Here is a 25,320-nt window from a genome sequence, read left to right as displayed (position 1 = left end):
GTAAAAATCAATTCTCCAGGGCTAAGGAAAAGCCAGTGCTTTCAGCTTGTCGACTTCTTTTGCAGTACATCATACCAAATTAAGGGCTTCATAATGGCACTGTCTTTCTGCCCTGAGGTAAAGACTTTAATTCAAAGTAATTGTGAATAATGTATAGTAGTGACAGACCAAATATTTGAAAGGACAATCAAGAGTGTGTGTCTTTTTTTATTTACATTTCAAATATTATTCTTTTCCTGTTTCCCGGACATAAGGCTCCTATCTCATCCCCCACCCCTTCTTCTATAAGGGTGTTCCTCTTCCCAACCAACTCCACCCCCCTCACATATCCCCCTACACTGGGGGGGTCTAGCCTTGGCAGGACCAAGGACTTCTCCTTCCTTTGGTACCCAGTAAGGCCATCCTCTTCTACATATGCATCCGGAGCCATGGGTCTGTCCATGTGTACTCTTTGGATAGTGGTTTAGTCCCTGGGAGCTCTGGTTGGTTGACATTATTGTTCTTTTTTTTTTTTTTTTTGGTTTTTTTTTTTTTGTTTTTTTTTTTTTTTTTCGGAGCTGGGGACCGAACCCAGGGCCTTGTGCTTCCTAGGTAAGCGCTCTACCACTGAGCTAAATCCCCACCCCGACATTATTGTTCTTATGGGGTTGCAAGCCCCTTCAGTTCTTTCAATCCTTTCTCTAATTCCTCCAACAGGGATCCAATGTTTCAATGGTTTGTTGCTAGCATTTGCCTCTGTATTTGTCACGCTCTGGCTGTGCCTCTCAGGAGACAGCTGTATCAGGCTCCTGTCAGCATGCACTTCTTAGCTTCATCAATCTTATCTAGTTTTGATGGCTGTCTATATAAGGACTGGATCCCCAGGTGGGGCAGGCTCTGAATAGCCGTTCCTTCAGTCTCTGCTCCAAACTTTGCCTCCATATCTCCTTCTATGAATATTTTGTTCCCCCTTTTAAGGAGTGAAGCATCCACACTTTGGTCGTCCTTCTTCTTGAGCTTCATGTGGTCTGTGGATTTTATCTTGGGGTAATTCAGAGCTCGTGCCTTTAATCCCAGAAGTTGAGAGTTGGAGGAATACAAATATGGAGGAAAACCTTTTACAGCCTGCCCAGATTATCAACTTTTATAACATCCAGAAAAATATCCTGGCATGCTGAAGAAGCCATATTTCTTTCTCCTGTGACAGCCCAGGAAGCAAGCTAATACTTTCAGTCCTAACCCGTGCCAAATGGCCAGGACAGATGAACAACTGATGGTTTCACGGGTTTTGAAACACCACCTCTGTGTACATGTGATGTGTGTAAGTATGTGCATACAAGTGGGCACACACACACGTGTGGAGATCAGAGGACAACCTCAGGGCTGATGCTTACCTTCTGCATTGGTTGAGGTGGGGTGTCTTTGTTGCTTGCTGGTACACATACTAGGTTAGAAGGCCCGCCAGCCCCTGGAGATCCACTTGTCTTTACCATCCATTTTCCAGTAGGAGCACTACCATTGTAGATATGCACTAATGGGCTCCAGTCACTGAGCAATGTCACCAGCCCACTTTTACTTCTTTTCCCTGTTGATAATTTGAGACCAATCAGAAAAGGACAACTATACCCTCCTGCCCAATCCCTTAGGACATTCCACATCTAGGAAGTTCCCCCAGAAGACACGCCAGAAACCTCTGTTCACACTGTAAGGGGTTTCTGCTCTTCTGCCTTTGGATTTCTTCCAAAACAGTGATGGGGGCTCACTCCTTGACTATAGAAAGCTCAGAATAAATGGGGATTGCTGTTTCCTTTTGTTGCTGTTATCCCCCAGCAGACATTTAGTTAATCTCTTAGTTAGGGTTACTGTTGTTACTGTTGTGTGGGGAAAGCGTTTGTGATCCCCCCAAAAACAGACAGGAGCTGATCCAATATAACTCACAGCAGGGTCTTTATTCTATTCGAGCCAGCTCGCACCCCCCACCCAGCGCACCACCATCACACAGGACAATTTTGGTGTTGGGGGGAATCCCTGAATGTCTATGGAGCAAGTCTTTATAGTAAGCAGCAATTGGGGGCGCACGGGGTGAGTAAGTGTGCAAGTTTCTAATTAGAAAGCTACTGTGGCCTTTGACATAATTGTCTGGTACTAGGAGTCATATCATAAACTTAGTGTGCAAAATTGAGCTTGAGTGCTCCGGAAGCGCAGTTAATGCTCTTAACCACTAAGCCATCTCTGCAGCCCTAAAGTCTGAATTTTTGACAGAAGAAATTAGGGGGGGGGAAGATGGGGTTTTGGGCACCTGAGTGGGTTGCTCCAAAGACAAAAACAGAGCAAAAGGTATCGTGTCAGATACCTTTTACTGTAATAAGTACTACGGTTGCTATGCAGCGATTAAAGGGTTGTTTTGGCTCAGAGGTGTGATATTCTGGTCCATGATTACGCAGTTCCAGTGCTTTAAGGTCTCTGGTAGAGGTGCCATACGGATGGCTTGGTGGGTAGAATGCAGTGTTTTCGAATCTATTTTTTGTGTGCATGAGTCAGTCACATTTATTTCACTCTACTTTGGTTGCATGGATGTGTGCACCATTTGCACATGCATGTGGAGGCAGGAAGACAGCCTTGGGTGCTGCTCTTCAGGAATATTGCCTGCTTTTTTATTTCTGAGATGAGATCTCTTATTGGGCCTACAACTCACCACACCAGGCTGGCTGGCCAGTAAGCCTCACAACTCCCATCTCTACTTTCCCAGTACTGGGCTCAGAAGTGTGTGCTGGCACTCTTGGCTTTGTTCACATAGGTGCTGGAGGTCAAACTCACATACTCACACTTGAGAGGCAAGTTCTTCACCAACCAAGCCAGATCCCCACCCCACAAACAACTCAGTTCATGACCAGAAAGTAAAAGAGAAAAAAGAGGCTTCAGTCCCGCAGTTCCCTTTAATGGCCATCTCAATGGTCTAAAAACCACCCATCAGGTCCTTTCTCGGAAGTTCACCCCCAGCAGTGCCAAGCTAAGGGAAAAAAAGACTGTGAAGCATGGTCCTGTGGGGGTGAGGGTGGGGGTGGGGGACATTCCAGATTCAGACTTTTAGGAACTATAAATAATTTATTGAATATATTAATGACACAGGGTCTTTAATTCTATTTTAAAAATATTGTGTATTACTTTTCTTGTTGTGCTGTGACAAAGTAGGTAACAAAGGCCACTTAAGGAAGGGCTAATTCAGATCACAGATGGCAGGAACTGTCTTAGTTAGGGTTCTATTGCTGTGAGCAGACACCACGACCACAGCAACTCTTTTTTTTTTTTTTTTTTTCCGGAGCTTGAGACCAAACCCAGGGCCTTGCGCTTGCTAAGCAAGCGCTTTACCACTGAGCTAAATCCCCAACCCCAGCAACTCTTATGAAGGACAACATTTAGGTGGTGCTGGCTTACAGTTTCAGAGGCTCAGTCCGTTAGTGTCGTTTCAGGAAGCATGGCAGGCTTCAGGCAGATGTGCTGCTGGAGAAGGTGCTGAGATTTCTATATCTTGATCTGCAGGCAGCAGAACCAGACTGGGCATAGCTTGAGCATTTAAGATCTCAAAGCCTGCCTCCACGGTGACATACTTCTGCCAACAAGGCCTCATCTCCTAATAGTGCCCCTCCCTGTGGCCAAGCATTCAAACCACAGGTATAGACCATCATGGTGGGGAAGTGACAGGGGAATGGACTAGCTGGTCACATTGCCTCAGTCACAAAGTGAAGAGAGATGAATTCCAGTGTTCAGTTCATTGTCTCCCTCTATTCAGTCTGGCCCCAGCCTAGAAATGTAGTACCCACATTTGGGTTAAGGCTGAGCCTTTTCAGTTAAGGCTTTCTCAAAGCACTTTCAGAGATGCATTCAGAAGTGTGTTTCCATGGTGATTCTAAATCCATTCAAGTTGACAGATTAATCATCACAGCTGGTTGGCACAAAAACGCAGTGCTCTTTCAAGTCTCAACTCTTGTTTATTCGGGTGCTATGCAGTTCTGTGCTAAAAATAGAAAGGATACAGGACATGTAAAGCAAAGAAACTTGTTAAGTAGTGAGTTATTTTGTTTTTCTAGAGAACACAAAGAAAATATTTCCTGGTAATGACCGTGGTACAGTATCCATTTATTCTCTTGCAGTTTTTTTTTTTTTTTTTGGTGTGTACCCAGTTAGTGAAGAGACAATTATTAGGAGGAAGAATGAATATCAGTGGGCTGGAAAACAAAACTAGCACAGATAGACAAAAGGTGAGTGGAGGTGGGCTGAGTAGGAGGACCAATAGACATTGTCTTGTAGAATAAGAAGGGAGACATTTTTTTAGATGGCAGTGTCTATTTAGTTCAGACTGGCTGGGCTAAAACTTGCCATTCTCTTTCCTCTACCTTTCCATGTATCAAAGATTATATTCCCCTAGCACCAGGCCTGGTTTAGACAATTCTTTTTTCTTAAGTGTGTGTGTGTGTGTGTGTGTGTGTGTGTGTGTGTGTGTGTGTGTGTGTACATGTGTACTGGATTATGTTGAAGAGCCCTGCTACTGAGGTCAAAGTCCACCATGTCCCAATATCTCTTCACTTGGCGCAACATGGAGGACTCCCTTTCTCAGAGGGGCTTCACTTTCTCTGCCTAACCTTACTTGGAGACTGTCTCTGAGTACAAATGCAAAACCTTATCTGAAGAATGACCCTGTGCCATTACTCAGCACAAGTCTGGCTCTAGCCTCCCACCTATATAGTAATTAGGTGTTGTGTTATGACCAATTCCACCCATCCTCCTAAGAGCCTTCATGTACCCTACCCCTGAAACAATAAAGTAGAGCTGTCTCAGTGCAGCTGTCTCTCCAGAAGTTTTTCTGCTGTACTCATGGCCTTCTGAACCTCTATTGCTGTTTCTCTTCTCTCGGCCTTCATGGGCTTGTGGCCAAGGACACTGCAAGGAGCAGGGAGAGCCACAGGTTTATGTTCACATTCATGGGATGTATGCATGTGTGTGTGCAATTGTAGGTGCCTGTGTTAATGCTCTCAAAGGGTAGAAGACAGCATTAGATGTCCCCCTTTATCACTCCCCCCCACTTTTAGTTGAGGCAGGGTCTGTCTGTCCTTGAATCTGGAGCTTGTATCTTTCACATAGGCTGGCATTAAACAGTCTCCCTGATCATCTTGTTTCTGAGTACCTTTCCACAAAGGGGTAAGCTTGCAGGTGTGTGTGAGACCATGCCCAGCTTGCTTTGCGGGCTCTGGGGTCTAAACTCATGTCTTTTTAGTTGCGTAGCAAGAACTCGTAATCACCAAGCCACCTCTCTAGCTGCTTGGCAGTTCTTCATGATTTTGTAGAGTACATTTCATTTGGCTAATATACTCCAATTTGTAACTTTATTCTGTTTAATTGACAAATTGTCTAACTGCTTACTTGATCTGGCTACTATATTTTAAACATTCATTTCAGACTTACATAAATCATCTCTTTTAATCTATTCTAGCTTTCCTTTACTACAGCAAGTGGTTGTTCCCCTCATTTGTTTGCGCTATAAATGTCTATCTTTTCGACCCTGTATCAGCTAATAAGTCCATAGTTCTATCACTTGGAACCTCTGATCTAATTGCCTATACCCCTTCCCTTCAGTTCAAGTCATCCACTCTCATCCTCATTATCCAATGGTCTCACTTCCAGTCTCTGAGTGCATCCTCCCCCTTTCATGTTATGTTCAAAGAGATCCCCTCAGAACTTTTAAATTCTCATATCCCAACCCTACTCAAAGTTCTCAAAGGCAATGTTTGTTGGCTTTCTTTTTCTGGTATGATATGTAAAAATGTTTGCAAATTGTTATTTGGTTTTATTTAATAAGTAAAAACTATGAAAAAACTGAAAATGAGCTGAGAATAGTGGTGAATGTCTGTAACCCCAGCACTCAGGAGACAGAAGCAAGTGGACTACTGCAAGGTCAAGGCCAGCCTAGTCTACATAACAAGTTCCAGGATTAGCAGGCTACACAGTAAGACTTCTAAACCGACTACACAATCCACCAAACTGAAAGTCCTTTCTTCTTAGACTGATTAGAAGTGAGACAACCATTGCTTAAGACGGAAAACTTAGAGCCTGGGAGGTTAATTAAAAAAAAAAAAAAAACAAAACCCACAGCTCAAGAGGCATGGTGCATCCTCAAGTCATCAGGGAAATGCAAATCAAAACAACCCTGAGATTCCACCTCACACCAGTCAGAATGGCTAAGATAAAAACTCAGGTGACAGCAGAGGCTGGCGAGGATGTGGAGAAAGAGGAACACTCCTCCACTGTTGGTGGGATTGTAAACTGGTACAACCATTCTGGAAATCAGTCTGGAGATTCCTCAGAAAATTGGACATTCCACTACCTGAGGACCCAGCTATACCTCTCCTGGGCATATACCCAAAAGATCCTCTAACATATAACAAAGACACGTGCTCCACTATGTTCATAGCAGCCTTATTTATAATAGCCAGAAGCTGGAAAGAACCCAGATGCCCTTCAACAGAGGAATGGATACAGAAAATGTGGTACATCTACACAATGGAATACTACTCAGCTATCAAAAACATTGACTTTATGAAATTCATAGGCAAATGGAATGAACTGTAAAATCTCATCCTGAGTGAGGTAACCCAATCACAGAAAAACACACATGGTATGCACTCATTGATAAATGGATATTCCAAAATATACAAAGAACTCAAGAAGTTAGACCGCAGGGAGACAAATAACCCTATTAAAAAATGGATTCACAAAGAATCACAGCTAAGGAATGCCGAATGGCTGAGAAACACCTAAAGAAATGTTCAACATCTTTAGTCATAAGGGAAATGCAAATCAAAACAACCCTGAGATTTCACCTCACACCAGTGAGAATGGCTAAGATCAAAAATTCAGGTGACAGCAGAGGCTGGCGAGGATGCAGAGAAAGAGGAACACTCCTCCATTGTTGGTGGGATTGCAGACTGGTACAACCATTCTGGAAATCAGTCTGAAGGTTCCTCAGAAAATTGGACATTGAACTGCCTGAGGATCCAGCTATACCTCTCTTGGGCATATACCCAAAAGATGCCCCAACATATAAAAAAGACACGTGCTCCACTATGTTCATAGCAGCCTTATTTATAATAGCCAGAAGCTGGAAAGAACCCAGATGCCCTTCAACAGAGGAATGGATACAGAAAATGTGGTACATCTACACAATGGAATATTACTCAGCTATCAAAAACAATGACTTTATGAAATTCGTAGGCAAATGGTTGGAACTGGAAAATATCATCCTGAGTGAGTTAACCCAATCACAGAAAAACACACATGGTATGCACTCATTGATAAGTGGCTATTAGCCCAAATGCTTGAATTACCCTAGGTCCCTAGAACAAACGAAACTCAAGACGGATGATCAAAAGGTGAATGCTTCACTCCTTCTTTAAATGAGGAAAAAGAATACCCTTGGCAGGGAAGGGAGAGGCAAAGATTAAAACAGAGACTGAAGGAACACCCATTCAGAGCCTGCCCCACATGTGGCCCATACATATACAGCCACCCAATTAGACAAGATGGATGAAGCAAAGAAGTGCAGACCTACAGGAGCTGGATGTAGATTGCTCCTGAGAGACACAGCCAGAATACAGCAAATACAGAGGCGAATGCCAGCAGCAAACCACTGAACTGAGAATAGGACCCCCGTTGAAGGAATCAGAGAAAGAACTGGAAGAGCTTGAAGGGGCTCGAGACCCCATATGTACAACAATGCCAAGCAACCAGAGCTTCCAGGGACTAAGCCACTACCTAAAGACTATACATGGACTGACCCTGGACTCTGACCTCATAGGTAGCAATGAATATCCTAGTAAGAGCACCAGTGGAAGGGGAAGCCCTGGGTCCTGCTAAGACTGAACCCCCAGTGAACTAGATTGTTGGGGGGAGGGTGGCAATGGGGGGAGGATGAGGAGGGGAACACCCATAAGGAATGGGAGGGGGAGGGGGATGTTTGCCCGGAAACCGGGAAAGGGAATAACACTCGAAATGTATATAAGAAATACTCAAGTTAATAAAAAAAAAAGAAATGTAAATAAGAAATACTCAGGGGTTGGGGATTTAGCTCAGTGGTAGGGCGCTTGCCTAGTAAGCGCAAGGCCCTGGGTTCGGTCCCCAGCTCCGAAAAAAAAGAACCAAAAAAAAAAAAAAAAAAAGAAATACTCAAGTTAATAAAGATGGAAAAAATTAAAAAAAATAGATAAATGGATATTAGCCCAAAAGATGCCAAAACTAACCAAGATGCAATCCACAGACCACAGGAAGCTCAAGAAGAAGGATGACCAAAATGCGGATACTCCCACTCCTTCTTAAAAGGGAAAGAAAAATCCATAGGAGGGGATATGGAAGCAAAGTTTAGAGCAGTGACTGAAGGAATGGCCATTCAGAGACTGCCCCACATGTGGCCCATATATATATATACAATCACCAAAACTAGATAAGATTGATGAAGCTAAAAAATGCATGCGGATATAGATATAGATCTCTTCTGAGAGACACATCCAGATCATGTCCAATACAGAGGTTAATGCTAGCAGCAAACCACCGAACTGAGAATAGGACACCCTTGAGGGGAATTAGAGGAAGAATTGAAAGAGTTGAAGGGGCTTACAACCCCATAAGAACAACAATGTCAACTAACCAGAGCTTCCAGGGACTAAACCACTGCTGAGAGACTATACATGGACTGACCCAGGGCTCCTACTGCATACATAGCACCAATGGAAGGGGAAGCTCTTGGTCCTGCCAAGGTTGGACCCCCAATGCAGGGGGATATGGGGGGGCAGTAAGGGGGATGGATGGTAGGAATACCCGCAATGGGAGAGGGGGAGGGGAGAGGGAGGGGGATGGGGGTTTATGGATAGGAAACCGGGAAAGGGAATAACATTTGAAATGTAAGTAAAGAAATATATCTTAAAAAAAAAAAAAAGGTCGGCATGGTGGTCCAGTCCAGTCCAGCACACAGGAGACTGAGGCAGGCCTATAACCTCAGCTTTCAGGATAACTGAAGCTACATACAGAGCAAGTCTTTGCCTTATAAAAACACAGTGTACTTACTGGAATAGAAATTTGAAGCTTATAGAGGAAGTGGAATCAGTGGCTGGAAAAACAAAAAACAACTTGTACAGCAACTGACAAAGTCCTGGATGGCCAGTGTGGGCAGGCTGGGACTGCAGAGAGGCGCACCTCCTGCACCTGGAGTGCACTAGCTTCTCTGTTACTTTTGATGTTTCTGTCAGGGTGTGGGAGTAAAGTAATGTGAAATACCTTCCACGTTTTGGTCTTAGGAAGACCTGCCCTCAAAAGAAACTATTTAGTGCAAGCCTGACATGCTGGGATTTTATCAGAGCTTGGTATGGGAGAAGGCAAATAAATACCCAGCTCCAGCCTCCTCAGGATATCCTGTCCCACATAAGGTTCATAGGATCCTGGCCTAGCTCCCTCAAGTTCTCACCTCACACTCAGAGTCTGTCTTTGCCATAAGCACTAAGTCCTAATCCAAGTCTACCAGGCCCCACTGGCCCACTCCTGATCTGATGCTTAGCTCTCTGTTGGGTGCCATCTCCATCACCTGCTTGCCTCTCTCTAGCCACATCTGACTTCTTTGCCTGTGAAGCAGTCATTTCTCCTCACTGTCCCCACTACAACAGTTTTACCTCAGATTCACAGAGCTTCATTTCCTTCAAGTTTCTGACTACTATTGTTTGATCAGAGTGATTTTCTCTGAGCATTCTACAGGAGTAGGCAGCCCTTTGTGTCTCTCTTCTTTCCTTTCTTATTTTTTTTGGGGGGGGGGTGGGTTGCGACACGGTCTCTCTACATAGCCCTAGTAGCCTTGGAGCTTACTATGTAGTCAAGGCTGGCCTCAGACTCACGGAAATTGTCTGCCTCTCCTCCTGAGTGCTGGGATTAAAGGCATGTGCCACCAACCCAGCAGTCGTTCTTGTTTTAGCACTAATTACCAGTAGACACAGACACGTCTTATACACTTTCTTCCATTAGAATGTCCAGTGCGACAGAGATAGAAACTTTGTTTCGGTCACTGAATGTTCTATTTCTTGAAATAGTGGCAGCTGTATCATGGGTACTCAAGCATTATTAGAATTTTATAATCTTTTGCAAAGGTGTAGTAAAGTGTAGAATACATTTAAATTTCTTTATATAGGTAAGAGAAAGTTGCACAGAAAGCTTTTGGAAAAAAAGGGCTTCTTTGATAATTTAAATTAATATTTCTCAAAGATTTATGAATGATGCTTTTACATTTACTTATTTATCTATGTACGTATGTGAATGTATATGTGCTTGTGCACATGGCTACACACATGCCATGCTGCATTTGTAGAGATCAGAAAGCAACTTTTGGGACTTATCTCTTTCCTCAGCATGTGGTCCCTGGGATTGAACTTAGGTCATCAGGATTACAACAAGCACCTTTGCCAATTGTGCTCTCTCTCCTGCTCAGATTATGCATTGTTCTTAGAAAATGTTAAATACATTGTGACAGCTGCTAGAATCTAAATAATCAATTTTGTCAACCTCCAAGTATTAGCTGTTGCCAGTTTTATTGCTGTGATGAAATACCCTAATGCAAACAATTCGAGGGAAGGAGGGGTTTCCTCTGGTGCAGAGTTACAGGGAGGTGCAGAGTGTTGTCACGGAGAGGGGATGGCAGCAGAAAGCTGACTGATCACTCTGGATAGGCAGTCGGGACGCAGAGGGAGATGAATGCGAAGGCTGTTTTCTTCTTTTTCAATTAAAAGATTTATTTTTTTTAGGTGCATTTGTGCATGTGTGTATGTCTCTGCCTTTGTATCTCTCCGTGTGTGTGTGTGTGTGTGTGTGTGTGTGTGTCTGTGTTAAAACAGCTGAGTCATTTCTCCAGGCCCATTAATTTTTTTGTTAATTTTAGTGTGTTCACTTTGTGTGCATGCGTGTGTATGTGGGCACATGCATACCACAGTGTGAGTATGGAGGTCAAGGACTATTACCCGTGGGAGGTGGTTCTCAGCTTTTACCATCTGGGTCCCAGGTATTGAACTCAGGACATCAGTCTTGGTGACAGGTACCCTTTCCTGGTTACCATCTTATAGGCCTGAGCCTTCTTTTTATTCAGACCAAGTTCAGGGAATGATGCCCCACACCCATTAAGGATGGGTTCTTCCTGCGTCAATTCAATCAAGTGCATTTCTGGAATGCATGTCCAGACACCATTTGTCTCTGTTATGTGACACTATGTCTGTGAGACATGAACAAACATACATCCATGCCAGATAGGGATCACAGACAGACAAAAGTTCAGATACTGGCAAAGCCTGACTTGGTGAACCAGTGAGCTCTGTTGGTGTTACATAAAGGAATATTGGTGAGAAGAGACAATTCAAAGACAGCTGCATCACCACAGCCCAGCCTAGATAACTCATGAAAACTGGAAACCTGAAGCTCACTGCACAGCTTAGTCAGCTCAGTAGGTTGTGTTATCTTCTCCAGAGCCTCCGCTGGTGTCTCTCTCTCTCTCTCTCTCTCTCTCTCTCTCTCTCTCTCTCTCTCTCTCTCTCTCTCTCTCTCTCTCTGCCAACCAATCCAGGACTGATTACAACGAGGAGTCTGTATCTAAATCGCACCACCTAGTGGAAGCATAAGTAACATACACCACAACCTCTAAGAGCCTAGCTCTAATAGCTGCTTGGGAGAGGGGCTTAAGGCATTCTTTGGGGGAAGCGTTTGTTTGAGGTTCTCAAGTTTGAGGTCTAGCCTCAAACTTGTTATGTGGATGAGGACCACCTTATGCTTCTCATCTTCCTGCCCTCACTTTCCAAGTGCTGGACTTACAGACATGTGCACATTATTGGTTAGGGTCTGGACCTGGTGTTTCTAGGTTCCTGGCCCCTTATTCACAGGATTGAAATGGTGCTTAGACAGTTTTCAAAATAGCAAGAATACTTAAAAGGTATAAAATGGTTGAGAATATGTTGCAAGAAAGTGGGCCATATGAAGGAAGATACTCAAGGGTCTGGATTAAAATATATATCTTTTACATTGATTGGAGTGTGTGTGTGTTATGCATATCCTCAAGCATATAGAAGCAGAAAGAACACACACACACACACACACACACACACACACACACACATTGAAAGTCAGAGAAAGCTCTCAGAAATCAGTTCTCTCTTGTACTGTTTGGGCTCTGGGTATGGAGCTCTGGTTGTCAGGCTTGGTGGCCTCTTTTAATGATGTTGAAGAGGAGAGTTTGGTTACTAGAGCATAGTTTGGGTTATTCTATATTTTCTTTTTTGGTCCATTATATTTATTTTGTCTGTGTGTATAGTATGTATGTAAGCGTGAACATGTTACCACAGCACCATTCATTCCCTGTTCACTGAGCCATCTTGATGGTCCCCGTTCTCTATTTTGACTGAAAGATTATGTAAATATTTCACAAATGCACATTTCTCATAATGCACTTGATTTTAATCACACGCATGCCCAATTATCCACGAGGCGTAAGATAGCAAAGCAGCTGTGTATGCTGGTGCATGCCTTATATCACAGCACTCAGGAAGCAGAGATAGGAGGATCTTCGTGAGTTCGAGGTCAGACTCTAATACACAGTGAGACCCTGTCTAAAGGAGGTGAGTGTTCTTCCTAAGACTTCACTTTGAGGTCCCTGCTTACCTTGTTGTGCATGCATCTAAAACTACTTCAGCCAGATAGCTCTTCCTATACTAGCACTTAGAGGCTGGGGATAATATTTGAATAGATGCTATCAAAGTTTGATGATCATTAATGAGGACTTATTCCTTCGTTCATTATCCAATTTGGATAATGTCGAAGATGACCTTGAACATCTGATCCTCATATCCACAACTCTGGAGTGGGTAGGATGACGTCATTATGTCATGCAGCAAGGCAGGTCCAGGATAAGGTGAAGCCTATCATTGGATAAAAAGGAAGGGTAGGTGGGGAAAAGGCTAGGAAGGACGTAGAAGGAAGAGGAGGAGAGAGGGAAGGAAGATGGAGACAGAGGAGGAGGAGGATTCTGAACCAAATGGTCTAGGTCAATTTTATCTTGTCTAGGTGGGCGGTTTCTATCTTTATTAATTGGCAGTGAATTTATCCTGTGGATATATTGTAGATTGAGAACTTAATATATAAATCTAATTGTTAAACTACAAGTTTCTAGAGCTTTGATTTTACTGGGCTACAGGGAATATGAGCAAAGTTCCTGGTGGACAGAGAGACAACCTGTCTGAATTCTGCAAGTCGTGCTAGGCTATAGAATGCCTGGGACTAGTGTGGTGTGATGCCCACTAGTGTGGAATAGCCCTCAGAATATGATGTGTGTGTCAGGTGTGGTAACAACCTGCCAAGGGGACAGTGTGTGAAAGTGGCTGGCAGAGAAACAGCTGAAGCAGGCAGCTCCTGCGGATGCAGTGGACCGAGAACTCGAGGGTACCAGAGGCTGTCGATCCATTTTTTATTTTTACCGCAACAGGAGTATTGAGGTTCCAGGCATGTTCCCATACTACAGAGAAACCAAATTTTAAATCTGAGAAGAAAAACCAAGGGGCTGAAGCTAGTTCAAAATAGCAGCACCGTGACCCAAGACGTCTTTCAAGACAGACCCATTTAAATAGAAATGGAGATGCTTTTACAGAGGATAGGTGTTTCCTTTTCTGAGTTTGGTCTCATCTACAAAAGAATTTTTTAAAGGGGCAAACAAATGACTCAGCAGTAAAGGCACTTGCTGCTACTTTGACAACCTGAGTTTGATCCCGGGCACCCCATGGTGGTGGAGGGTGAGTACCAGTTCCCTAGGTTGTTCTCTGATCTCCACATTGGCACTGTGGCACCTGTGTACTGCCCCCAGTGTAAGACGAAATTCATTAAAAGAAGTAAAAGGACCCCAGAAGAAAGTTTAAGAACACTTTTATTAGAGGTTCAGGGAAAAAGAACAAGGCAGGTAAACAGGAAACGCCAGCATCTACCAGGAGTTAGGAAGACAGGGAAAGTCATGTGTTATAGAGTCAGGGAGAGAGGATGGCAGCAGAGGGAGAAAAGGACTGAGTAGCAGGGAAGGCTTCAGAGAAACTGAAAAAGTCAGGACACCAAGGGAAGCATATTTGGGCTTTTGGATGGGGTCTGAAAAAAGGACTAAAAGGAGAAGGAAAAATTATGCTTTATGAATTAGAACTCAGGAAAATGGGAAGGCGTAGCTCTGAAGATCTGCAAACAACTGCAGTGAAGGAGGGGTCCCTTTAGTGTAACGACATTGCCTCATTAAGGGAATAGTTACTCCTCCTACATCTTTATCATGGCTTCAGTTGAATCAGCTTTTCTGAGGGGTTGTCTCCTGCCCAGATGATTGACAGATCCTATGGTATTGACTCCCACTTAGATTGATTTATTTATCGTATTTATGTGTATGTGTGTTAGTCTATGAGAGTTTATGTCCACTACATGAATTCAGGAGCCCAAAGGGGTCTGAAGTGGAGGTCAGCTCTCCTGGCAATGGAGTTCTACAAAGCTATGAACTGTCACATGGAGTCAGGAAGCAAACAGAGATCTTGTAGGGCAGGAGATGCTTTTAACCAGTGAGCTCTCTCTCCAGTTCCCTATTAACTTTATTCTTAGATGGCTCTTATTTTATTCAGACTGCACTCTCAATTCCAATGGTCAAAAGCATTCAAATAAGAAGTCGAATAAAACAAATGTGAAAGATTGGCCTTCAAATAGTCAAATATGTCACCTTTGTCTATTATCTTTCTGATATAAAACCACATCCATGCCTCTGTGGCAACCACTCAGCACAGCTTCCTTGACTGTAGGCTGTCTGAAGCTATTCGTTTTAGCACTTTGGATTGTTTTCATGCTCTAAATAGCTGTAAGGAGCCCAGTAGAGGTTGGGGCAACCAGCACAACCTCAGTGCAGTGCCAAAATATAGCCAGCTGAGGCATCTAGTGAATCACAGCAACTCACCAGCACAGGACCTTCTCAAGGTTACGGATAAACTGGGGCATGGTCTAAGGTGGAAGGTGGACTAACTTTTTTTCTTTTTTTAATTTTATTTTCTTGGATATTATATGTATATACATTTTCAATGTTCTCCCCTTTCCCCCTCTCCTATATCCCCTTCCCTCTCCCTCTGCTTCTGTGAGGATGCTCCCACTTCTACCCAACCACTCCAACCTCAACACCCTGGCATTCTCCTTCATTGGGGAAATGAGCCTTCACAGGACCAAGGGCTTTTCTTCCTATTGATGCTGGACAATGCCATCCTCTGCTACATATGTTGCTAGAGTCATGGGTCCCTCCATGTGTGCTCATTGGACTAACTCTTATGAGAGGAGACAATGTAATAGGGCAGAGTAGCATGTCATGTCTTGGGTCAGCCAGGTGGCTCAACAAGTTGAGGCACTGATTGCCAAACCAGGTGGCACAAGCTTAAATCCCAACACCTACACATCAGAGTAAAATAAATAAAGTCGGGGTTGGGGATTTAGCTCAGTGGTAGAGCGCTTGCCTAGCAAGCACAAGGCCCTGGGTTCGGTCTCCAGCTCTGAAAAAAAGAAAAGAAAAAAAAAAGTCTGGACCATGTATATGCCCACACATAAATACACTCTGCTCTAATTCAGTCGAGAAGGTTACAGATCATCACATACATAGGCCAAATAAGAGTCTAATATTTAAGCTACTGATAGAGCAGGCTGTTGCCACAAAGAACTCAGATCAGAGACTGGCCTTGAAATCACTGTGATCCTCCTGCCTCTGCCTCCCAAGTGCTGGGATTATAGGTTCGAGACAGCATGCTTAGCTTATTTATTTATTTATTTATTTTTGGTGGGGGGGGGGAAGAGAGACATTAATAAAAGGTAAACTTTAATTTTTAAATACATCTCCTTTATAAAGTATGTGTTCATCTAATCTTTTTTCTCTCCAAACCCTAAATTAATAACTATTCAACTGGGCTTGGCGGCTCATACGTGTAATTCCAGCACTGACAGAAGTGCAAGCATAGCCTGGACTACATAGTGACTAACCTGGGCTACAGAGTGAGCATGCGTCTAAAATGTCGAGGTTAATAAATAACCTGCCCAAATAACAATAATGTCTTAGTTAGGGTTTCTTTTCTTCTTTTTCTCTCTCTCCCCACATTTTCTCTGTGTATCCCTGGCTAGCCCAGAACTCATTCTGTAGACTAGGCTGGCCTTAAACTCAGAGAGATTAGATTGCTTCTGTCTCCCAAGTGCTGGAACTAAAGGTATGCACCACCACCAGCCAAGTCAGGGTTATTATTGCTGTGATGAAACACCATGAACAAAGCAACTTGGGGTAGGAACAGTTTATTTGACTTAGACTTCCATATCACTGTTCAACATTGAAGGAAGTCAGGACAGGAACTTAACAAGGCAGGAACCTGGAGGCAGGAGCTGACACAGAGCACATGGATAGGTTCTGCTTACTGCCTTGCTTCCCATCACTTGCTTAGCCTGCTTCCTTATAGAACCCAGGACCACCAGCCCAGAGACTGCACCATCCACAATGGCTTGGACCCTCCCCCACCAAATCACTACAGCTGGAGAAAATTCCCTTCTGCCAGATTGTGCAGAGGCATTTTCTTTCTTTCTTTTTTTTTTTTTTTGGTTCTTTTTTTCTGGAGCTGGGGACCGAACCCAGGGCCTTGCGCTTCCTAGGTAAGCGCTCTACCACTGAGCTAAATCCCCAGCCCTGCAGAGGCATTTTCTTAAATGGGGTTCCCTCCTTTAGATAACCCTAACTCATGTCAAGTTGACATAAAACTATTCAGCACAAATACTCAGTGTTGGCATGGGAGCCTACAGCCTCCAAATCCAGTGGTGATGTCACCCATGGGTGATAAGAACCCATGCATCTGTTGCTATGGCAACTGTCATACATTCCTACCATTCACCTGCCCATCCTTAACTGTGTGCAGGGTTGTTGGGTGTGATTAAGTCATGGTCCAAATAAAAGGCAAAGCCCCCGACCTTCACTCTCTCTTTCCTTCTTTTTTTGTCGTCCCTTCATCCCCTTTCCTCTTTTCCCCTTCTCCCCTAATAAACTTTCCTCTCTTGTGGAGCTGTTCTGGCCTTGTGTGATCTCTCCCCATACAAGCTGCCATTCTAACAGTCATTATTAGGTCATTTTTTTTCTTTTAAAACTTCCAGCCAGGTCTGGTGCCACACATCTTTAATCCCAGCACTGCAGAAGCAGGGGCAGGAGCATTTCCATCCGTTCTAGGCCATCCAGGCTCGTTTCAAAAGTGAGAAATAGGTTAGGGGAGTAAAGAAAGAGACCACCATTCTAATCAAAATGTCTGGACAAGGCAAGCTTGACTTCATGAAGAGGATGTGCTCAGAAGAACAAACACATTGAAAAAGAATTTGATTTATATGTAATTCAGTTGGTGACCTGTGTCTTTCCCATTGGTGGGGGCTCTTAGCATATCTTAGGGTTTTACTGCTGTGAGTAGACACCATGACCAAGGCAAGTCTTATAAAGGACAACATTTAATTGGGGCTGGCTTACAGGTTCAGAGACTCAGTTCATTATCATCAAGGGGGGAGCATAGCAGCATCCAGTCAGGCATGGTGTAGGAGGAGCTGAGAGTTCTACATCATCTTACAAAGGCAAACAGGAGAAGACTGGCTTCCAGGCAGCTAGGATGAGGGTATTAAAGCCCACATCCACAGTGACACACCTACTCCAAAAAGGCCACATCTCCTAATAGTGTCATTCCTTGGGTCAAGCATATACAAACCACCATAGACCACATAGTCTTAATTCTAGTGACTATTCTAAAAAGAATTGGCACACAGGAAATGAGAAGAGGAAATCAAGTCCTGGAATACATCACATTTCTGGCTCCAACTAGGTGGAAAGATTAAGACATTTGTCTAAATGTCATTCAAGTTGGGGGTGTGTGTGTGAAAAAGGTGTAAATATTTTGCTCCTGTGTGAAAGGGGGCACAGGAAGAACAGTGGGAGAGAATAGTGGAGATCCTGAGACAGTAACAGATGGCAGGAGCAGGGGGAAATCCTTGTCCCAGGGGCGGGGCTCTGGGCTTAGCATAGTGCAGGGGTGGGGAAGGTGAAAGGCCAGGAGGCTAGGGGTAGGGGTATTTGTGAATAGGGACTGTAGGACCTTGATATGCAACCACTGGTGTCTGTCAGTGAAGAGCCATATGTCCCATCTGCTAGGAAGGGAACTGAAATCTAACTGCTGGGCCAAGACTGTTGTTTTGGCTATTACGGACGTCCTGAGACCTAACAGTACTAAACACACGCTTTACAATTTTTGATAGAAAAGACTCATATTTGATGATTTCTTACACCAAGCAACAATAAGAACAATTATATTTTGCTGTTCTTTTTTCTAAGTTTGAGTAGGTTTCTTGAGGACAAATAGCTAGAAATACAGAGTAACTTCTTATACTTTTGGGGCAATTTCGTTAAAAAGCGGAGGTACTCGGTATTTTTAATTTTTTTGTCAACCTAAATTTTAAAGTCAACGGGTTAAAATCCTAAATCAAGTTTTACTTTTCCTTAGCGACACTGTGGGTGAAAAATCCCCACCGCCTAGGCCGTGGCTCGCAGGCAAAACAAGGCCCAGGAAGCGCGACCTCCGGCAGAGGTGGGAGGGGCAAGGGACTTCCGGTCGGAGGGAGGCGACTACTAGTGCGCAAGCGCGAATCCCACTTCTGGCTTTCTCTCTTCCCCTCCCCCTCCCTTCCCCAGCCCGAGGGGTCCTGAGGTGACAGCGCCTGGAAGTGGGACTGGAGGAGCTGGCGGTGGAGAAGATGGATAGGGCCAGGCCTGGGCGTCGGCGAGCTTCGTCAGGTGAGGAGAGCCTGCACGAGGGCCGAGCGGACTGTGCTACCTGCGCGGCTGGCGGCTGCTCGGAGGCGCGGTGGGGAGGGGGAGAGGGCGGGAGGGAGCGGCGGGGGCGCGCATAATGGAGAGCTCGGGGGCCGCGCCCGCAGCTGTCGGAGAAGCCTCTGCGGTCTGCCCCTTCTGCACCCCTTTGGTATGCTCCCTCCTCCCGGGACACTCTCAATTGTCTTCGGTTCACCGGTCTTTTCTGCTGGCTAGCCGCTGTCCTGCCACGCCTTCCTCGTAATTCCACCCGCGTTCACTTTCGCTCCCACCTACCCTGCACAAGATGTCACTTTCCTCGGATCCTTTGACCCCTTGCCTGGCCGCCTTCCCTCCTTCCTTTGGCAGGTCGGAGAGGCTGCAAGCGAGGAAGGCGGGGCTTGTTGATCGTCCCCTCAGCTCCTCGAGTAAATAAATACTCCAGCTGTCCTTCTCGTCCGACTGGCTCGTTTAATAGCATTTTTCTTTTCCAGCCTCCAGCATCTTCCAAAAGTGATTCGGAAGTCAGAGGATTTGAAGCCGGGCTTTTTTGTTTTTATTCTCAGCCCATTTTTGTTTGAAATTGTTTTAAGACTTGAAATTCAAGAACCTCTTAAGTTTTGTGTAAAATTGAGATAGAGCTCCGCCCAGTCGACAAGTTATTGTTACACAGCTCCTGTTCAGTGCACCTCTTAAGTCCTCGAGTCAACTCCCGTGTGCGTAGACATGCAGTCTAGTACATAAAACAACATCGATGCATTCGTTGAGTTGGTTTTGTTTTCCTTCCCTTTTTTTCTTTTTCTTTCTTTTTTTGAGAAAGGGTCTCCCTGTGTAACCCAGGATGGGGTCATATTCGCAGTCCCCCTGCTTCCCTCTTCTGAATGCTGGGGTTACAGGCCAGCCCAGCCCAGCCCCTTTCCCCTCTCTCTGGTTTTTCAAGACAGAGTTTCTCTGTGTAGCCCTGGCTATCCTGAAACTCTATTTGTAGACCTGGCTGGCCTCCCAACTCAGAGATCTGCCTGCTTTTGCCTCCCATATATTGGGTGTTAAAGGCTTGCACCACCACCGACCAACTCAGCTCATCTCACTTTAAAATTTATCATTATACTGTTTATTTTGGTAGAACTAGTGTCAGCAGTTTCTAATCTATTTAGGTATGCCCAGTGGCAGTGTGTCTAAAGCTCTTATCGTTGGCCATGAGCACAGATCTCTGAGGACTTGGTTTGGCAGAGTTGATATCCCACGATCTCTTCATATGCAATCGATCTTACTAGTATTTTTGTATTTAGTCTGCTTTGGAGCTTGGGAGTCTCCTGCCTCAGACTTTGCCCGTGCTAGGATTATAGTTGTGTTGCCACCGTGCCTAGCTTTTCCCCCTTGAGTATTTTTAAGATACTAGCTGCTCTTTGCCTTTGAAATTATATTTATGCAAGACATAAAGGTGTTTTTGTATGCATGTCTCCACAGATGAGTTTTTGTTTTCCTATTCCTGCTCCCTGGGGTCAAGCAAAATTGACATACTAGAAAAATCCAGTATTTAGTATCATTTGAGAGTTTTTAAATGTAGAGCTTTAGGCATAATCATAATCTCAGTTTAAGATGCACAGTTTCTTCTTAATAAACATGTTTCATCTTGGTTCACTACATTTACCTATGTTAGTGTGTTATATCAAGATATAAGATATATCAAGGCTTTTCTTTCCATTGGCAAAATCTTTCCCCTTTGCCTGGTTATAGTCACTTATTATAGTTTATTTGATGGATATACTTTTAAAATATTTTATTTATTTATTATATATTATGATTACATTGTCGCTATCTTCAGACACACCAGAAGAGGGCATCAGATCTCATTTCAGATGGTTGTGAGCCACCATGTGGTTGCTGGGATTTGAACTCAGGACCTTGGGAAGAGCAGTTGGTGCTCTTAACCACCGAGCCATCTCTCCAGCCCAATGTATATACTTTTAGAAAAAAAACACTGAGAATAAAAAATGGCTAATCTGAAAACACACAGGTATTTATGTTAGCGATACCTCTAGGAAAGATCTTTTGGAATGAGTTTTGAGATTAAGACCTCAAATTCATAAAAGTAATCATGTCATTAGAGAATTTTTTCTCATGACTCTCCTTTAGAAATGGCCTTTCTGCAGAATAATGTGTTATCAGATCCATTCAGAAATCTACTGTTTTCTAGCTTTTTACCCCAATATACCTATAGTATATAATGTGAACACTAAAGAACTTGCTTAATAGTATATTTAATTTTTCATATGTATATTAACAGAAATGTACTGTCCTGCACTTGTTTTGTAGAACAGGCTGGTCTCAAACTCAGAGATCTGCCTGCCTTTGCCTCTTGGGTTCTCAGAATAAAGGCATGTGCCACCATTCCCTTCTTAAAATATTTTCATTTTGATTTATATTTTTTATTTTGTGTCTATGAGCATTTTTCCTGCATGTCCACATGTGTGCCATGTGTGTTCCTGGTGCCTGTGGTGACCAGGAGAGGATGTCAGATCCTTTGGAACTGGACTGAGAGTTGTGAGCTGCCATGTTGGTGTTGGGAATCACCTGAGAGTCATATACTCGTCAAAACCAGCGGTCCAACACTCTGTCTTCCTGTTCATGTACTGACAGACTCAGCTCAGTCTGAGATCTTGTCTGCAAGTGTCTGAAGATGACATTAGTGGACTGCACCTTCTACACCCTTGGCCTGACAAACTTTAATTCTTTCAAGTGACTTACTATTTTTGATTATGGATTAAACTGGGATTTAAGAGTCATAAGCATCTGTTATAAAAAACTAGTGTTAGAAACAGGGTCAGAATTAAGCATCTGGTCTCTAAATACAACATCTATAGCATTCATGTCCTTTATTACCATTTTGTGTTAATTATCCCTACTTTGGGAAAAAAATTACATGGCTAAAAAATAACTAGTTTAAAACCAAAGATCAAAAATACCTTCAGGATTTCTAAATTCTCTGTGTGCTCTTGTGTATTGTGGCTCACGAAGAAAGTGGCTTTCAAGAGAGTGTACCAGAGAGGGGGTGAAGGGAGGAGAGGAAAGGGAGAAACTGATATAATTCTATTTCAATTAAAAACATAAACAGAAAGAAAGAAATTGGCTGTGAGGACTGATAAGATGGTTCATTGGGCAAAGGTGCCTCCTGCTGAAACTGACACAAGAATTCACTTGGTACTGAGAGAGAGACAGAGACAGAGACAGACAGAGAGACACAGACCACTCCTGAGCATTGTCCTCTGACCTCTACATGAGTACTGCAATATGTATGACTCCCCCAGACGCCAATAAACAAATGAAAATGTAGCCGAATGCTTCCTGATTTCTTCTGCAGTTCCATCTTGAGGGATTAGTGTCCCATGATACATTTTTCTAACATGCATCAGTTGGTCCAGGTGATACCTGTTTTGCAGTATTAGAAGTATAATGTGACTTGGACCAGCAAGTTGTTCTTCAGTGACCAGGTCCTAAGGGCGTAACCCTTAGGGGATGGAAGGATAAGATAGGAAAGCAGGGATCGGAAGGTCTTGAGCAAGCTGTTTCTTATGCCAAGAAAGTTTATCAAGAAGTACAGCATTTTATATACAGCTTGCAGGGGAAAATGTCACAGAGTCAGCAGAAAACTGTCACATAATGGGACAGTCTGTCTGCAAGAAGATAAACAAATTTTCACAAAGAGATCCCAAGATATCTCAAGTGCATCACAGACCACTGGCTTTGGGAGGGAAAAGTTGGGTTCTCAGTGTCTGGAAAACAGCAGCTCCTCCAAGTCCCTGGCCATACTGGCCTTGCTAAGTATATACCTGTTCCAGACAAGGGACTGAGCTCCTTCTCTCTATGGTGAATCTGCATTATTTTCCCAGACGATACTTAAGGAAGTTGAAGTGAGTGGAATTGTCCATAAAAAGTATAAAGGGGACTGGAGAGATGGTTCAGCGGTTAAGAGCACTGGCTGCTCTTTCAGAGGTCCTGAGTTCAATTCCCAGCAACCACATGGTGGCTCACAACCATCTGTAATGGAATATGATGCCCTCTTCTGGTGTGTCTGAAGATAACAACAGTGTACTCACATACATAAATTAAATAAAAATCTTAAAAAAAAAAAGTGTAAAGGGTTAGGTATGGTGGCAACATGTCTTTAATCCCAGCCCCACCGTGTAACTTCAAAGCCAGCCTGGTCTATATAGCAAGCTCTAGGCCAGCTACGCCTACATTAGAGAGAAACCCTGTATCAAAAAAACAAAAGCAAAAAACCCCAAAAACAAAACCACAAAACAAAACAAAACAAAACAAAAAAAACCCAAACAACAAAAGAACCCCAAACAAAACAAGGTCAGATGATTTGAAAATGGAGAGAATAGACACTGGCAAGCTATTAGGTAGGTGGACTAACAGTAGGTTTAGGAAGAGAGGGGGCGATGGTAGTATTTCACAGGAAGTCCTGTGAGAGATTTGCCAGTAGAGGTTACTTTTCGTGGTGAATGCGGTCTGATAGCAACAGAAGGCAGATTTCAAGAAGCTGAAGGAACTAAGTGATGGGAGGAAGTAGGCCACAGGAATAAGCTGAGAAGGTGAGAGGAGGGAATGTTACACAAGTTGGAGTAGGGGAACAGGGTTAGAAAAGACTATGAAGACTGATTGGCAAGGGACTAGGAAAGGTCAGTGGAGAGGAAGATGGTTAATGATATATCAGGTAAGCTATAGTTGAGAGGGTGAGGTGCTAGAAGAGGGGGATGGAGTAGATTTGATGACATGGGGAAAGTGGGGATGAAGACAAGTATACAGTTTGAGAAGTTAATATTGCAGTCATGGCTTGCTGTGAAATAGGCGAGGTATTAGAAAAATGGAGTTCTCAATTCTGAGCTCAGGAATAAGAGGTTCTGTTGGGGTGAATAAAAGACATAATTTTGGAGTTTTAAAACGTGAGTTTGCAGTGGTCGGGGTTACTAAAGTTGATATGAACCCAGTGATAGTAAGCAGTAGGAGGAAGTGCTCAGAGAAAGATTAGTTTAGTTTAACTTAGGGTAAAGTAACGTGACAGGATGTGGAGTCAAGGAAAGTGCTCAGGGCCAAGAACAGCATTTAGAACGAGAGGTTTTTATTTCAGAAGTTGGGTGAAGCTGGGTGTGTGGCACACATTTAATCCCAGCACCTGGGAGGCAGAGGTAGGTGGACCTAAGTTCAATGTACAACACCATCCATGAAAGACTAGTGTAGCTGTATGTTTTATAACCGTAGCACTGTAATGGACAGAGACGGAAGGATCATGGCCCATTGGTTGCTGGCCTTCAGGGTCCAATGAGAGACCTCATCTCAAATAAGGCAGCCAGTGATAAATCAGGACACCTGATGTCCTCTGTTTTCCCTGAATACTCAGAGATGCATGCAACTTGCACTCGTGCCTGTATACACCCTACATGTTCATTACATACATGTACTTAAACATAAAAACAAAAAATTGCTTCTCCATCATTTATTGACAGATTCTTTTCTTGCTGAATTGCAGTAATATGCCACAAGTAGATGACTTGGTGTTATGTGTATACATGTGTATGTGTATGCAGTTTTTATTGTGAAATCAGTTGTATAATTTGGTAGGTTACAGTTACTTTTTTGAACAGGTTCTTACCATTAGCTCTGGCTGTCCCGGAACTTGGTATGTAGACCACCAGGCTGGCCTTGAAACCACTGAGACTCACCTGTCCCTTCCTCCTGAGTGCTAGGATTAAAGGCATGCTCCACCATGCGCAGATTGTGGGTAAAAATTGCTAAGAAATCTTGGCTTGTGTCTGATTTGTTCAGTATTGTTCATACTCATTGCTTAGCTCGTTAGACCTGATATGAGTGGCACACGATAGCTATTAAGCAAATGTTTCCTGATTGAATGAGAGAATTCATACAAGTAGAACCCACAGGAAGTCTGAAAAATGTTGATGAGTAAAGAGTTAAAGTGTTTCTGTTTATGTAGCAGTGGCACACGTGAGAGAGAGAGAGAGAGAGAGAGAGAGAGAGAGAGAGAGAGAGAGAGAGAGAGAGAGAGAGAAGAAGAGAGAGAGGAGAGAAGGGGGAGGGCAGGAGAGAGGGAGAGAGGAGAGAGAGAATGCTGCCAACTTCTAGATAATCTCACCTCTGTTCCTTATCACGAGAACTTGCCCAATCATCTGCTTCTACCACGGGTATGACATTTTTATTAGGAAATTTCTGTTTAGTTCTTCTAAATTGTCCTCATACTGGAGACATTTGTGATGGTCTGTTATACTGACACGTGACAGACTTTTTCGTCTTTAGGCATAGCCTCTTCAGGGTCTACAAAATATATCAGTGTATTATAAGCATAATAAGCAATTTTAAATAAGGGATAGATACAAAAAGACCCCATTCATTAAATT

At 43.6% G+C, this 25,320-nt stretch overlaps 1 protein-coding gene and 1 long non-coding RNA gene across 6 annotated transcripts in view; one reads left to right on the top strand and one right to left on the bottom strand.

The window, feature by feature from the left end:
- Senp7 (SUMO specific peptidase 7) overlaps positions 1-25,320 on the top strand; it is a 160,413-nt gene that overhangs the window by 721 nt on the left and 134,372 nt on the right. For 2 of the 5 annotated variants that reach the window (XM_006248248.5, XM_017597931.3), the window contains exon 1: positions 16,010-18,889. In XM_006248248.5, the coding sequence (XP_006248310.1) occupies positions 18,850-18,889 (40 nt within the window). In that variant the 5' untranslated portion in view covers positions 16,010-18,849. Of the gene's footprint in view, positions 1-16,009; positions 18,890-25,320 lie in introns of those variants that run through there. The other 3 variants (XM_006248244.5, XM_006248247.5, NM_001105888.2) reach the window with 3 other exon arrangements.
- On the bottom strand, positions 200-24,945 carry LOC120095650 (uncharacterized). The gene is made up of 3 exons (XR_005491301.2): positions 19,202-24,945; positions 3,415-3,994; positions 200-1,564 (listed from the first exon to the last, which is right to left on the bottom strand). It is a non-coding gene; the product is annotated as an uncharacterized LOC120095650 (long non-coding RNA).

The sequence above is a fragment of the Rattus norvegicus genome, chromosome 11, assembly GCF_036323735.1.
Source record: "Rattus norvegicus strain BN/NHsdMcwi chromosome 11, GRCr8, whole genome shotgun sequence".
Lineage (NCBI taxonomy): Eukaryota > Metazoa > Chordata > Mammalia > Rodentia > Muridae > Rattus > Rattus norvegicus.
The sequence above is the reverse complement of the archived record's forward strand: the minus strand, read 5'-3'. Positions and strand labels throughout refer to the sequence as shown.